The sequence below is a fragment of the Hippocampus bargibanti genome, linkage group LG02, assembly GCF_051943395.1.
Source record: "Hippocampus bargibanti isolate YZ-2025 linkage group LG02, ASM5194339v1, whole genome shotgun sequence".
In the NCBI taxonomy this organism is placed as follows: domain Eukaryota; kingdom Metazoa; phylum Chordata; class Actinopteri; order Syngnathiformes; family Syngnathidae; genus Hippocampus; species Hippocampus bargibanti.
Window position 1 is genome coordinate 7,982,360 of NC_142735.1, and position 16,696 is coordinate 7,999,055.

General features: G+C 40.4%; 1 protein-coding gene across 1 annotated transcript; it reads left to right on the forward strand.

Annotated features, from left to right (window-relative positions):
• Positions 1-154: 154 nt before the first annotated feature.
• On the forward strand, positions 155-16,588 carry cul4b (cullin 4B). The gene is made up of 20 exons (XM_089023524.1): positions 155-1,068; positions 2,345-2,460; positions 2,545-2,648; positions 3,982-4,051; positions 5,117-5,190; positions 5,268-5,430; positions 5,545-5,634; positions 9,270-9,352; positions 9,432-9,499; positions 10,398-10,516; positions 10,608-10,800; positions 10,870-10,974; positions 11,063-11,173; positions 11,264-11,349; positions 11,459-11,566; positions 11,644-11,757; positions 13,042-13,147; positions 13,213-13,385; positions 13,466-13,618; positions 15,384-16,588. The coding sequence occupies exons 1-20, from the start codon at positions 621-623 to the stop codon at positions 15,477-15,479; spliced, it is 2,580 nt and encodes an 859-aa protein (XP_088879650.1). The 5' UTR covers positions 155-620; the 3' UTR covers positions 15,480-16,588.
• The last annotated feature ends 108 nt before the right edge of the window (positions 16,589-16,696 follow it).

Here is a 16,696-nt window from a genome sequence, read left to right on the forward strand (position 1 = left end):
TTGAGTTGTGAACTTTGGCTGGGCGATGTACTGTATCAAAAGAATACTGTCGTAAACAGAGTACCCTCTGTTTTTACTGGAATCGTTGTATGGCGCCATCCCGTGGGCAAAATAACCCACTCAAAAAATCACGTTGGTGCAAAAAGTACTTTCGGACAAAGTACTTCCGGTGGGGTCACTGAGTAGTTTTTATGATCCATTTTCTCGTGGTGACTAGGACCCTCTTTACTCCCACGTGATCCCACTCATATCGTAACTTTAGTCGTTTAGGAAGAGTTATTTTCAACGGGATCCCTTTGTCAAGTGTTGTTCGCCGGACGATTTGACAACCCGGTTGAAGAAAAGCGGGTCGGGAAGAGGAAGCGATAGGCCACCATCTTTCTTTTGGATGCCAGTAGCAATAACAAGAAAGAGAGAAGGCTAGCTGCAAGTGGAGCTTGAACTTGGACAATTTACACTCTCATATCTTTGTCCTCCGTGGGATAAAAGAAGCAAGCCAGGGGAGGCTTCTCGTGGAGCCTCAGAAGCGCCCGTCAACGTTGAGCTCGTCCTCCACAATAGCTTTGGAAAGTTTCCGATCAGAAGACTGGCTGCGAAGAATTAGTATTCCCCGTTCTTTCATGTTTCCAACAGGTTTATCTTCCCCTAACCCCCCACCACCGCCAACCCAGGAGGCAAGAGCAACGGCTACTGATGTCAAAAACGACAGCGGCAACATTATATCTACGAAGAAGAGGAAAATAAACGGCTCAGAGAGGGAAGAAACCAACGACACCATCTCCTCTTCGCCTCCCAAAACCCTCACTTCCGCCGCGTCCTCGTCGCTGGTGCACATCCAGAAGAAGTTGCGGTTTGAGGACTCCGTGGACTTCATCGGGCTGGATGTGAAAATGGCCGAGGAGGCTGCTGCTGCTTCGTGCTCGAACAACAAAAGCAAAGCCGTGCTGCTGGCCGCCGGCGTGGGGGGCCACCATGCCAACGGACTGACCAAGAGCGCGGCGGGCTCAGGGACATTCTCCAACACTAAGCCCGGCGCCGCTAAGAAACTAGTCATCAAGAATTTCAAAGGTACACCATAACAATACTGTCACAATGCACACCATTTCACCACTTCAGTCCATCAGTCCATGGGTTCAGTCCTGAGCCTCGTTGATCTGTATTAATTGTGGGTCAGTAATGGCTCATATATGGCATATATTTTGCTCCTGAATGTGACACTAAAGTCAAGAGAAAAACAACGTATGCAAAGGAAATCGGGAATCTATCTATCTGTCTATCTATCTATCTATCTATCTATCTATCTATCTATCTATCTATCTATCTATCTATCTATCTATCTATCTATCTATCTATTTATCTGTCTGTCTGTCTCTCTCTCTCTCTCTCTCTCTCTCTCTCTCTCTCTCTCTCTCTCTCTCTCTCTCTCTCTCTCTCTCTCTCTCTCTCTCTCTCTCTCTCTCTCTGTCCACCTGTCTGTCCACCTGTCTGTCACCTCTCTCCACCTGTCTCTCTACATGTATATCTCTATCCAATGATCCGCCACAGGATGGTGGCAACACGCGTGTTTGTGTGTAAAGACTATTTTTTTGCCACAAAATGTCCCTTAATTTTGTAATTTTTAATTTATTAACATTTTCTGTATGCTTGAGTACAATTTTTTTTGCAACTACGCCCACGTCTGGCAATATGGCATCATCCCATATTCAGATAATTCAACGACAGCACCTGAATCTTGTGTGCAATATAAAAAAATGGCATGCCTCATGGCAGAGCGGATGTAATGTGTCTATAACTATTCATTTCTAGTTGTGTATACTTATTTTTACTCTTGTGTCAAATTAATATGGTAGAATATGAATTTCAGTACCCAGACTGTTCCTCGAAGACAGCTGGGATACACTCTATCTTGACCGCAACCCTCATGATACTTAGCAGTTCAGATATTGGATGGATGGATGGTATATGACTCTCTGGAAAAATGATACCTCTAGGCAGCAATATACTGTATTTTAAGCTAATAACACAGAATTCAAAATTTGAAGCAGAAATGACTCAGGATGACTCAGACTTGGTCTTGGTTTTATTCGTTGGTGCTTTCTATAGTTTTTTTTCTGACTGATTTATTGCTTTACTGTTGTGTATATGATAGTTGTTCCATGTACAGCACTTTGAATGCAGCGTGGCTTTTTGAAAGTGCGCTATAAATACAGTTAAGTTGAGAAATAATCTCCACCACTATCAGCCATTATTGAGCATTATGACTTTAAAAGGTAGAACAAAAATTGTCATTATGTTAAAGAGGCAGATGTAATGACAGAACACTACTGCATTGTTCTGCACCTAGATAAGCCCAAGTTACCAGAGAACTACACACAAGAAACATGGCAGAAGCTCAAAGAGGCAGTGGAGGCCATTCAGAACAGCACATCCATTAATTACAACCTGGAGGAGCTCTACCAGGTAGTGCATCCCATTTTACCACTGATCGCTCTTTACGCTTGTTCATATGCCTAAACCTCATATAATCATTTATCCCTTCTGCAGGCCGTCGAAAACCTGTGCTCCCACAAGATCTCTGCCAAGCTTTACAAACAGCTGAGGGCGGTGTGTGAAGATCACATCAAGGCCCAGATCAATCAGTTCAGAGAATATCCTTTTTTTAATGTATGTAAATCTTTGGGAACTATCACGATTTCTGCACAAAATGGACATACAATGTGTTCTGTTCATCTAATTTACAACAATAGACAAACACTGTCTACTTGAACTAATATCACAGATAGTTGTAGGTTCTCGTCTTGTCGCCTTCACAGTGTGAGGTGTAAAAGGTTTGTGAACCCGTAGGCTAATGAGTCAATCAGTGTCTGAAGTCAACAACCTGGAGTCCAATCAATAAGACGAGATTGACAGTGTTGGGTAAAGCTGCCTTGCCCTGTAAAAACATACCAGTGTGGAGTTTGCCACTCTCATGAGGATATGATGAAGTATGATTTGAACCATTGCTCACAAAAAGAAAGTCTGCCATTAAGGATTGTTGACATGCATACAAATGGGACTGGTTACAAGTGTCTCTCAAAGCCTTGTTGTCCATCAGTCCACGGTGAGACAAATTGTCTGTAAATTCAAAAATTTAAGTACAGTTGCTCATCTTAACTAAAAGTGGCTGTCTTGTAAAGATGACTGCAAGAGCACAGTGCGCAATGTTCGTACAGATTAAGAAGAATCCTACAGTGTCACTAAAATACTTGCCAAAAACAGAGTTATTTGTTAAGAATTTAGAAAACTACGTGTGGAGAAAAAAAGGCACAGCACACCAGCATCATCATCATCATCATCGCAGCAGTGAAGTTTGGATGATGGAGTATAATAGTTTGGGACTTATTTGCTACCTCAGCATCTGGACACTTTACCATCTTTCTAAAGAAAAAAAATAATAATTCCCAAGTTTACCAACAAACCTAAGGCTATCTCTCCACCAAGTAAAGGTCAACAGATGTTGAGTGATGCAACCGGCCAATTACCCAAAGCACAGTCGTAAATCAAGAACAGTGTGGCTTCAACCGAAGAAAATACGCCATCTGGATTGTCCCAGTTAGAGTCCTGACCTCAACTCGATAAAGATCCTGTGGCGTGACCTCAAGAGATTGATTCATACCCTACATCACAAGAACATTGTTGACAGTTATTGCTGCCAAAAGAGGGTCCACCAATTATTAAATCCAAAGGTTTACTTACATTTTCCATCATGCACCATTAATGTTTGTGTTATGTTCAATAAAAATAGTGTACACAGTTTGTGTGGAGTTAGTTGAAACAGACTGTCTATTGTTATGAATTTGATGAAGATCAGAACACGTATGACTAATTTATGCATGAACCCAGGTAATTCCAAAAGGTTCACATACTTTTTCTTGCAACTGTAAATTCGAGTGTATCATTAATGTGGTACTCATATGACATTTGCCTTAATGACAATTTCACGGGTGCCCTGGACAGTGTGCTTTTCCTGAAGAAAATTGACAAGTGCTGGCAGGATCACTGCAGACAAATGGTAGGTTTGAATGCATTTGGGTATCACAAAATGTGCACATTCTCTTTTCACTTCACTAAAAGCTGTTTCATACAGTATGTTTTCATTGTCTGTCATAGCATTCTGTTTTACACTCTGTCAGTGGTAAATATTTCGCGTTTAAAAAAAATCATCAATATCAGAGTCCGGATGTGTCCTGATCAATGTTCATGGCCATATGACCGAACCATTACGATTTGCGTTTTATGAAGAAAGGACTATGTGTGAGCATCTTCCCGGGTCTCTCCCAATTCTCCAATGCATGGGGCTATGCTAATTCATGCATTAGTGCAGATGGAATTATGGACACTGTTAGGCGCTGTTGTGAAAGACAATACAGTATATACAGGCTTGAACTTTGAAGTGATCACAACATTGAAATCTGCAATACTTAATCACGTGTGAAAGTGAGTTGATGGCTTTTGGATCGTGCCATCTGGCAGATGCCTGTAATTGAATATACTCAACCTTTGCGGTGCATCTCTGTCATTGTTTCTTAACTCTTATTGACCTTTATCACTAATGTCCAGTTTTGATTGATGCTCGCAGATTAATTGAGCAATTAACCTTATTTTTTCATGGTTATTAGAGGCATAAAATACTGACAAGTCTCTCCAATATTTTGCCCGCACCTAACTAAATATGACTGAGATAAAGTAAAAATTAGGAACACATCTTGTTGTGAATTGCTGTTGGATTGGATTGGATTGGATATGCCTTTACTAGTCTCACAGTGGAGAAATTTACAGTTATATTGGAGTTATATTGGTTTAATCATGATGTTGAGGGACTTGGCACATATGTCTCACAGTCAAGGGCTCCCAGGTTGCAATCTCACATATCCGCCTCCTGTGTGGAGTTTGTATCGTTTAGAAATTATTCCTGCATTCCAAAAGCATGACTGTGAGGTGTATTGAAAATAAATTTGGTCCCTGTGATTCACCATTGTCCAGAGTGAACAAAGTCTGTTGCTTACAACCCAAATGAGGATTGGAGCGATGGAAAATGCCTGGATTTGTTTTAATACATAGATGCTTTGCTCCACAGATCATGATCAGGGGTATATTTTTATTTTTGGACCGCACCTATGTTTTACAAAATTCTATGCTGCCATCCATTTGGTGAGTGATGAGCGACCAATTCCCTTCTGCGAAACTCCAATAAAGCATCTGCTCAAAAACCTGTTCATCTTGGGTAGGGACATGGGTCTGGAGCTCTTCAGGTTCTACATCATCAGTGACCTGAAGGTCCAGAGTAAGACCATCGATGGTATTCTGCTGCTCATCGAGAGGGAGCGCAACGGCGAGGCTATAGACCGCAGTCTGCTGAGGAGCCTGCTGAGCATGCTTTCGGACCTTCAGGTAATCCAACCGTCCAGTATCATTACACTATGGCACACGTCACCTTTCGGCAGCTTCTTTCCACCACCGTCTTTTTGACAGATAACTTTAGTGAAAGTGCTCTGACTCTGATAGATTTATCAAGATTCCTTTGAGCAGCGCTTTTTGGAGGAGACAAATCGCCTGTATGCTGCAGAGGGCCAAAGGCTTATGCAAGAGCGAGAGGTAAACTCTGACTGTATTCTTGTCTGCATGAAGAACTGGACAAACGTGACGCTAATCTGTATTCTTTCAAGTAGTTGAAAGGGTGTTTATTTACCCCACTTCAAAGAGTGTCCACTCTCATGAGGATATGATGAAGTATGATTTGAACCATTGCTCACAAAAAGAAAGTCTGCCATTAAGGATTGTTGACATGCATACAAATGGGACTGGTTACAAGTGTCTCTCAAAGCCTTGTTGTCCATCAGTCCACGGTGAGACAAATTGTCTGTAAATTCAAAAATTTAAGTACAGTTGCTCATCTTAACTAAAAGTGGCTGTCTTGTAAAGATGACTGCAAGAGCACAGTGCGCAATGTTCGTACAGATTAAGAAGAATCCTACAGTGTCAGTAAAATACTTGCCAAAAACAGAGTTATTTGTTAAGAATTTAGAAAACTACGTGTGGAGGAAAAAAAGGCACAGCACACCAGCATCATCATCATCGCAGCAGTGAAGTTTGGATGATGGAGTATAATAGTTTGGGACTTATTTGCTACCTCAGCATCTGGACACTTTACCATCTTTCTAAAGAAAAAAAAATATAATTCCCAAGTTTACCAACAAACCTAAGGCTATCTCTCCACCAAGTAAAGGTCAACAGATGTTGAGTGATGCAACCGGCCAATTACCCAAAGCACAGTCGTAAATCAAGAACAGTGTGGCTTCAACCGAAGAAAATACGCCATCTGGATTGTCCCAGTTAGAGTCCTGACCTCAACTCGATAAAGATCCTGTGGCGTGACCTCAAGAGATTGATTCATACCCTACATCACAAGAACATTGTTGACAGTTATTGCTGCCAAAAGAGGGTCCACCAATTATTAAATCCAAAGGTTTACTTACATTTTCCATCATGCACCATTAATGTTTGTGTTATGTTCAATAAAAATAGTGTACACAGTTTGTGTGGAGTTAGTTGAAACAGACTGTCTATTGTTATGAATTTGATGAAGATCAGAACACGTATGACTAATTTATGCATGAACCCAGGTAATTCCAAAAGGTTCACATACTTTTTCTTGCAACTGTAAATTCGAGTGTATCATTAATGTGGTACTCATATGACATTTGCCTTAATGACAATTTCACGGGTGCCCTGGACAGTGTGCTTTTCCTGAAGAAAATTGACAAGTGCTGGCAGGATCACTGCAGACAAATGGTAGGTTTGAATGCATTTGGGTATCACAAATAAATGTGCACATTCTCTTTTCACTTCACTAAAAGCTGTTTCATACAGTATGTTTTCATTGTCTGTCATAGCATTCTGTTTTACACTCTGTCAGTGGTAAATATTTCGCGTTTAAAAAAAATCATCAATATCAGAGTCCGGATGTGTCCTGATCAATGTTCATGGCCATATGACCGAACCATTACGATTTGCGTTTTATGAAGAAAGGACTATGTGTGAGCATCTTCCCGGGTCTCTCCCAATTCTCCAATGCATGGGGCTATGCTAATTCATGCATTAGTGCAGATGGAATTATGGACACTGTTAGGCGCTGTTGTGAAAGACAATACAGTATATACAGGCTTGAACTTTGAAGTGATCACAACATTGAAATCTGCAATACTTAATCACGTGTGAAAGTGAGTTGATGGCTTTTGGATCGTGCCATCTGGCAGATGCCTGTAATTGAATATTTGTCTCTGTGTGTAATCTACTCAACCTTTGCGGTGCATCTCTGTCATTGTTTCTTAACTCTTATTGACCTTTATCACTAATGTCCAGTTTTGATTGATGCTCGCAGATTAATTGAGCAATTAACCTTATTTTTTCATGGTTATTAGAGGCATAAAATACTGACAAGTCTCTCCAATATTTTGCCCGCACCTAACTAAATATGACTGAGATAAAGTAAAAATTAGGAACACATCTTGTTGTGAATTGCTGTTGGATTGGATTGGATATGCCTTTATTAGTCTCACAGTGGAGAAATTTACAGTTATATTGGAGTTATATTGGTTTAATCATGATGTTGAGGGACTTGGCACATATGTCTCACAGTCAAGGGCTCCCAGGTTGCAATCTCACATATCCGCCTCCTGTGTGGAGTTTGTATCGTTTAGAAATTATTCCTGCATTCCAAAAGCATGACTGAGGTGTATTGAAAATAAATTTGGTCCCTGTGATTCACCATTGTCCAGAGTGAACAAAGTCTGTTGCTTACAACCCAAATGAGGATTGGAGCGATGGAAAATGCCTGGATTTGTTTTAATACATAGATGCTTTGCTCCACAGATCATGATCAGGGGTATATTTTTATTTTTGGACCGCACCTATGTTTTACAAAATTCTATGCTGCCATCCATTTGGTGAGTGATGAGCGACCAATTCCCTTCTGCGAAACTCCAATAAAGCATCTGCTCAAAAACCTGTTCATCTTGGGTAGGGACATGGGTCTGGAGCTCTTCAGGTTCTACATCATCAGTGACCTGAAGGTCCAGAGTAAGACCATCGATGGTATTCTGCTGCTCATCGAGAGGGAGCGCAACGGCGAGGCTATAGACCGCAGTCTGCTGAGGAGCCTGCTGAGCATGCTTTCGGACCTTCAGGTAATCCAACCGTCCAGTATCATTACACTATGGCACACGTCACCTTTCGGCAGCTTCTTTCCACCACCGTCTTTTTGACAGATAACTTTAGTGAAAGTGCTCTGACTCTGATAGATTTATCAAGATTCCTTTGAGCAGCGCTTTTTGGAGGAGACAAATCGCCTGTATGCTGCAGAGGGCCAAAGGCTTATGCAAGAGCGAGAGGTAAACTACTGTACTGACTGTATTCTTGTCTGCATGAAGAACTGGACAAACGTGACGCTAATCTGTATTCTTTCAAGTAGTTGAAAGGGTGTTTATTTACCCCACTTCAAAGAGTGTTGGTGGCATCTACTGGGGCAGAATAATTTTGGAAATATAATACACACTCTTGGCATATGACAACTTCATGCAACAAAATAGAAAGGCTTACTCAATGCTATATGTAACTTTAATAATAACAAAAATAAAAATGTTTCATTTATAAGAGCCTTTCAAAACTCTTAAGGACATTTTACAGTCAAAGGATAATTTTTTTCTTCCATTATTGTAATTTAAATATCGTAATTTAAAAAATAATCTTTGTCATCATCATCATTAGTCTGCTGCCGGGATAGATGGAGGACATTGATTGGCTGTGGCGACCCCTGAGGGGAAAAGCCGAAAGGAAAAGAAGAAGATCATTAGTCTGCTTTCCTGAGTTATTTGAAAGAAATCACAACCAGTTCCTTCACGACAGTGATGCTTCTTTTTAATATGTATTAAACCCTCAGAATATTCAGCAAATTACCTAAAATTGTGTTTTACCACAGAAAATTACTGCACTACATAAGATATGATATTATGCTGTGCACTGTAATTGTAAAAATTGTATCCCAAATATATTTCATTGTTTTAAATTTGACCTTGTGTTATCACCATCATCCTTAGTTTTCTTTCTGAATTGGTTGAAATAAATCAGACAGTCCTGGAGTTACTTTCGACTGGCATCCCCAAATTTAATTCGCTGCCAATCAAAAGCTATTGTGCAGTAAATCTCATTGCTCGGCCATCGTATGCTTTCAGGTACCCGAGTATTTGCACCACGTCAACAAACGTTTGGAGGAGGAAGCGGACAGAGTCATTACCTATCTGGACCAGAGCACACAGTCAGTCTTCCACGTGATTTTTGCCAGTTGATTTTGATCAAATAAAAACATGTCTAATCATTCTTTCTTTGTATTGTAGAAAACCTCTTATTGCCACAGTGGAAAAGCAGCTTTTGGGTGAACATCTCACAGCAACTCTACAAAAAGGTAGGCGGTTGCTAAAATATGAAAACTTTGACTTGCTCCAATACGGAGATGAACAAAAACAAATATAAAAAAAAACTACTTGTGCACTAAATCTTTGAAAAAAAGGTTATCGAAGCAAAGCATCACAGTGTAAGTATGTTTGGCACAGAGGAGGTCCCAAACACGTTTTTTTTTGTCTCACCATGAGCAAATGCAAAAGAACAAGAAGCATACCAAAAGCAGGCACAGCCAAATATGCCAAGACATGTAAACGGTGGCCTAATGCACAACACCAACCGAAGTGTTTGTGTAGAATTTCATGCTTTCCCAGATTCTGCTTCGTTTTAGTTTGACTTGGGAATTTCCTCGGTGTGATCTAATGAAATTTATTGTTACTTTCCCAATTTCCACTGAGGCAAAATGCCACGAGTAAAATAATGTATACCCAAACCATGTATATAGGTAGGCAAATAATATATTTTTATTTTTAGGTCATATATGTCAGTGGTCCCCAACTTTTTTTTGCGCCACGGACCGGTTTAATGTCAGACAATATTTTCACGGACCGGCGGATGAAGAAACTTTACAAAGACGTTTGTTTTTTTACTCATTTTGCTATCTTACGGTAGGCTAATTTTAGCGGTATGTATCACGTGACCTCGACAAGTGTTTTGACATGCGTCAAGAGTAAGTCATAGTCGGATGTAATCTGATAATTTTTCATTTTATGTAAATTATTTATTGTTTCTGCGCGGCCTGGTGCCAAATGACCCACGGACCGATACCGGTCCGCGGCCCGGGGTTTGGGGCCCTCTGATATATGTGACCTCTACGATTCCAAGTTTCTGTGATATGACCCATCAGAGCAATCAGACTTAATGAAGTCTTTATTTTGACTACGTGTGGATTTTTGTTCAAGGCTTGACGCACCTGCTGGATGAAAATAGGATTCGGGATCTGTCGCTCCTCTATCAGCTTTTCAGCCGAGTGCGAGGTGGTGTTCAGGTCCTCCTACAACACTGGATCGAGTACATAAAGGTACATGTGGGTTCACATTTTCTGAATGATGTTATGATGTTTTTTTTCTAAAAGTTTGATTCTCACAACATACTTGGAATTCATCCTGCAGGCTTTTGGAAGCACAATAGTGATCAACCCGGAAAAAGACAAAACAATGGTGCAGGAGTTGCTCGACTTCAAAGACAAGGTGGATCACATCATCGATGTATGCTTCATAAAGAACGAGAAATTTGTGAATGCAATGAAGGAGGCTTTCGAAACATTCATCAACAAGCGGCCAAATAAGCCCGCTGAGCTCATAGGTGAGATTTTCTGAAATGTTGAAGTCCCATATGTTCACTTCTTATTTTTAAACGCTGTTTGATTTGCAGCCAAACATGTGGATTCTAAACTGCGAGCTGGAAACAAAGAAGCAACAGATGAAGAATTGGAAAAGATGCTGGACAAGATCATGATAATATTTAGATTTATCTATGGTAATAATTAAACCGGCATTGTAGTTTCCCCCCTTGTGGTCATTCATAATTACATTGTTGTATTTGATTTGATTTGATTTTCCTCCAGGAAAAGACGTTTTTGAGGCTTTCTACAAGAAAGATCTTGCCAAGAGGTTACTGGTCGGAAAAAGTGCTTCTGTGGATGCAGAGAAGTCAATGTTGTCCAAACTAAAACATGGTAAGACAAAAAGAAAGGCAGAAATGATGCTAAATGAACAATTCAATGCAGGGAGTTTGGAATGACATTGACTGTATGTTTTCATCCAAGAATGTGGGGCAGCATTCACCAGCAAACTGGAGGGGATGTTCAAAGATATGGAGCTTTCTAAAGACATCATGGTGCAGTTCAAACAGGTAAGAATGCACATCCAGGTCCGTTGCTCACTGCAGGTAATTTGCTGCAATGGCCCATTATAGAGAACAAAAGCATGTTTTTGATTGCCATGTCATTTTTTTCCTTCAGTACATGCAGTGCCAAAACATTCCTGGTAACATCGAATTGACTGTGAACATCCTCACGATGGGGTATTGGCCCACTTATATTCCCATGGAAGTGCACCTACCCCCTGAGGTGAGCAAATATTTAAGTAATGGCCGTTTTATAACCTGATGTGTAACAAAAGTGTTGCGCTGAATGCCTCTGTCCAGATGGTGCGCCTGCAAGAGATCTTCAAAACCTTCTACCTGGGCAAACACAGTGGCAGGAAGCTGCAGTGGCAGTCGACGCTTGGCCACTGTGTCTTAAAAGCAGAATTCAAAGAGGTTGGTCCTTTATTCAGGAACACCCTAGAATTCAGACAATAAGCCATGACTTTTTCTTCCTCAGCTTACAACTGCAGATTCTACAAACATTTGTCGACACTAATTAATGTTTGAATTTCTTAAAGTAATGGCTAAGACTAGAGATTGTGAGGAGAAGGCATTTCTCAATGTAATTGATGCCAGCTATGTGTAAGCACACTTGCCTCATGCTCTTAATCCAGGAAATGGGCATGTACAGTGGAATTTGAATGAAACGCTGACCATTTAGTTTGTCGGCCAATCGTATAGAAGTGACATCACAGCCTTGCTTGGCCTGTGTTTTAGAGCCACCTCGGAGGAGCTTTTCAAAAGCGGTTTCATTGTACCTGCATGGCCCCGAAAAAGCAACCACTCAAGGTGGAGCAGGGCTGTTTAAAGGACAACCGATATCTCCAGACAAGTTGTGTCCATAATTTGTAAAATGGCTTCAAATGACTTCTACTGAGCGTATTTTACAAAGATTCCACCGCATATAGCTATATTTTACGTTTTAAGACTCGCGCTGAATATTAAGGAAGTCTTGTTTTTGAGTTGGTGACGAGTCCTCACGTTACGTCATGAAAGGACCCCCCCCCCCCTGACCGACAAAAAGACATTGTAGCAGTCCTTCATCACGTCAATGTATTTTGCTGTACTGTTTGTCTGAAAACCTTGATGTTGCACCCAAAAGCCGCCAGAAGAGTGCGTCCAAGCTCCATGGAAGGAATTTATCAGCCTGTGGAAACGGGCTGATTCATTCCATACGGGAGCTGGTCGCCATTTTGGGGTGTGACATTCCCCCCGCCCGTTTGCCTCAAAATTACACGGAAAAAATTCTTTAATCGATTGCAAACATGTATGCTTTGCTCATCAGGACTATTTGAATCATATTCATAACTGGATGTGTAACAAGAAAGCATATTCTCCGAATCTGAAAACATTGTTGTGATTTTTCAGCAATGCAAGACGTCTTGGCGTGACGTCACGAACTAGGGGCGGGACTTTCTGAAAATTCCCAATTCGAAGCTCAATTTTTTGCAGATTTTGGACACTTTAAGTCATTTTTATTCGTGTTTTGCATTTTAATAAAAATATCATACTGCATGTTTTGGGTATTTTAGATGCTATAAAACGTTTTTCTGATTGTCAGTTAAGAAACAAAGTGACATCGGTTGTCCTTTAAGTGTACATAGTCTTACATAGATGAGACTTACCACTACTCTGATGAACTTCTTATGTCAACTCTAATGCTGTTTGTCACACCAGGGCAAGAAGGAGCTTCAGGTGTCACTTTTCCAAACACTAGTGCTGTTGATGTTCAACGAAGGAGAGGAGTTTAACTTGGAAGAGATCAAACTTGCCACAGGAATAGGTATGTTCAGTTGTTTGTTCCCTTCGATTGAGAGTGACTGATCTCAAGAGTCACTGTGTTTGCAGAGGACAGTGAGCTGCGTCGCACTCTCCAGTCACTGGCATGTGGAAAAGCGCGTGTCCTGACCAAAATCCCCAAAAGCAAAGATGTGGAGGACGGTGATAAGTTCTCCTGCAATGACGAATTCAAACACAGGCTCTTCCGCATCAAAATTAATCAGATCCAAATGAAAGAGACGGTACAGACTCATGGTCTCATGCTCACAGGGTCGCCAGCGGCGATGTCGGTAGTGAAGTCTGAATTTTGGTGTCACGACAGGTGGAGGAACAGGCCAGCACCACAGAGAGAGTCTTTCAGGATCGACAGTATCAGATTGACGCCGCTATTGTCCGCATCATGAAGATGAGAAAGACTCTGAGCCATAACCTTCTCATGTCCGAGGTGTACAACCAGCTCAAGTTCCCCGTCAAGGTGATTGGGCCTTTGGTTCTGGGAAGAATGCTGCAATGCAAACAGCAATGCTTTTGTGGTTTAGTTCCACAAAATGCTTTCCAGATTGTTTAGCTATCAGTGGCTTTCTGTTGGTCAATCCTGGACATTCCAAGTTTTGTTATTTCTTATCACTCAGTTTTTATACTGTGCTTTAGGTTAGTTCAGGCTACTTCAGATTTACGGGACACTTCTTGAGATGCATCTACACAAACAATTGAGATCCAACAATTGAGAGATTCTGGTTTGAAATTCTATCATTCCAACGGCAGCAACGCAATTCAAATTTGTACTCAACATGGATATGCTCACTCTGCATAGAGCAGTAACCTACTCCAAAATAGTAAATTGGTACATTCTGAATTGAATTTTATGAAAAAAAAACATTTTCTTCCCTAAACATAAATGTGAACTCAAGTCAACTGTATTTATAGAGCGCTTTCAAACAACAATTCCTGCATTAAAAAGTGTTGTGGAGCAACTATCACGTATTAAATAAATAAACCAATATATCAGTAACAGAGTTGGTAGAAAACTCAAAACACTAAAACTAAGATCATGTCTGGGTCATGTTGAGTCAAAATGAAGAGTCGAATGTACTGCAGTACTACAGCTGTACAGCAATGGATTTACATGGGACAGGTGAAGTGAACCAAACTTATTTTTCGTCATTTGTTGCTACAGCTTCTTGCTGATTTTAAAACTTAGCTTGTAGCCGAAGTGAGCTCATTTTGAGCATAACTTCTCTGATGCACTGGTCAAAGGACACTTTGATTCTCTCCTCTTTCATCTCAAACTGCTTTAAACAACGGAAAAGTGGTTAGAATTGCACAACTGTTCTTGTTTCATGTTGTTTTGTTTTCATTACTTTCCTTTATTTTAACTGTTTTGTTGTGCGATTTTTTGCAGCTGTTTAGAAAGCGTTATATAAATCAGGATGTGTTGTATCGCATAGCAGTAATTGAGCATGACAACCTGTACCATGCGAAACATTTTTAGCATGGAAACTCAACACTCGTTATAGATGAGCTAATATATATTGCCAAACATAAAGACAATTTCACTCTAATGTCTGTTTCAGTTAGGCCTGGCGCATACAAGCAATGCCACAAAAGATGACAACTATCACAGTTTGCAAGTTCTGAAACTAATTTAATGAATTGCTGACAGTCACCCCAAAATGTTGCTACAAAACTACCAAATATAATCACAGGTGAAAGGCCTCGCAGCGTTACAGATTTTGCAGCCAATCAAAAATGCCATGTTAGATTTCATAAGCTTACACAACACCCCAAAAAAACTGTGTGTGCGTGCGTGCGTGTGTGTGTGTGTGTGTGTGTGTGTGTGTGTGTGTGTGTGTGTGTGTGTGGGCACACACACATGTAGAAAGGTAAATACAGTAAAGTCTCGTTATATCGATATCGGATATATCGATAGTCCCGGTTATATCGATAGTATTTCTATGCACGCGCGGAGAAAATTACATGCAAACAGGGTCGGATATATCGATAGTCCCGGTTATATCGATATTTTTTCGGACTCCCTTTAATATCGATATAACGAGACTTTACTGTATGTTGACCTGTATTGGTTTGGGGAATTCTTCAATGCCAAATAGATATTGTATTCAACATTATAAAATGTGCCAAAATTGTGTCCCATACATTTTAAATTTGTGGAACACAATATTTACACATACTTTAACCATGTGGTTCAAATGCTATTCCTCTTCTTTGCTTCTACACAGCCTGCTGACCTGAAAAAGAGGATAGAGTCTCTAATTGACAGAGATTATATGGAGCGCGACAAGGAGAATCCCAACCAGTACAACTATGTGGCTTAGAGAACAAACTAATAAAGTGTGAGGAGAGAATGAGGTACAGATGGCCATGAGTGATCCACTTCTATGAACCTTTTTGCCCCAGTGGATGTTAACATTGTCATCATCAACCCAGCCACAGACCAGCTGAATGGATGCCGTTCCACAGGATGTTTGTCAGGAGGGTCGAAAGATTGTGTGGACTGTACCTACATCAAAAGAAACTTCTTTCCATACATCTCAGTGCCTCCAAGGTCATTGGACAAAGGATGTACACATACACGTTTTCTTTTTTTTCCCCTCCGAGTGACAGGGAATATTTATTTTCTAACTCAAGAGTCTTTGTCCACACTTTGAAAAACGTGCTCTTTGTTATCGAGTTACTTTTTTCATTTTATTTGGATTTGCCTTTATTAGTCTCGCGGTGGAGAAATTTACATTTCACAGCAGCAAAATTATGAAAGAAATGAAAGTAGAAAAGCATAATACATGAGTTATCTTCCCTCTTCCCCCATTCCAGACCATAGTAAATGCCAACAAACCTTCAAAAAACCTCCAAACACATTCAAAAGTTATTGTATCATCAACCCGAGCCAAATATGAAACTATTGTACTGCAGTCCACTGTGTTGTGTCGAATTAAGGTTGTCAAAAGTGAATGGCAACACTTGACATAAAAACGGAGCACTTCATTCTTCAAGATGTTATGATATAATGCTGCCATTGGCATTTTTTGTTTTGTACAGTCCTTACCTGTCAGACTTGATAACTGTCCACAGTTGTCAACTAAATTAAAATGCCAAAAGCACAACATTTCATCCCCCCGTCGCCCACCCTGCCGCCACATCACAGAATACTCAAGTTCTCTGGGGTTTGTGGAAAGTAATGAGTGTGCATTAATGTACAGCACTAAAGAATAAACACATCTTTGTACAGACTGTTCCCATCCTTGCTTAAGATGAAAGTAACTTTTAATTAGGGGCTAATTTTCTTTTCATCAATTATCTGGTTAAAATCAATTGGGGGGAAAAGAAGTCGATTTTTCAATGGGGGAAAAAAGAAGTCGATTTTATGTGTTTTGAGAGATGACTTATAAAATTGTCCTTTTCGTATTTTTTTAAGAAATAAATTAGTTTGTGAGCTTTAAAAATGACCAAAGTGCAGTGGAAAGTTCATCCGAGAGGCGGGTTATATGAATCCATACCTCTTGCCCCGTGATCACTGGGCCCGTCATATGACTTG

Excerpts from the sequence above, each read along its gene's own strand:
- cul4b (XM_089023524.1), top strand. The coding sequence starts at position 621 with ATGTTTCCAACAGGTTTATCTTCCCCTAACCCCCCACCACCGCCAACC. Across the intron at positions 4,052-5,116 it reads AGGATCACTGCAGACAAATG|ATCATGATCAGGGGTATATT; the intron begins GTAGGTTTGAAT and ends TTTGCTCCACAG. Across the intron at positions 10,517-10,607 it reads ACTGGATCGAGTACATAAAG|GCTTTTGGAAGCACAATAGT; the intron begins GTACATGTGGGT and ends TTCATCCTGCAG.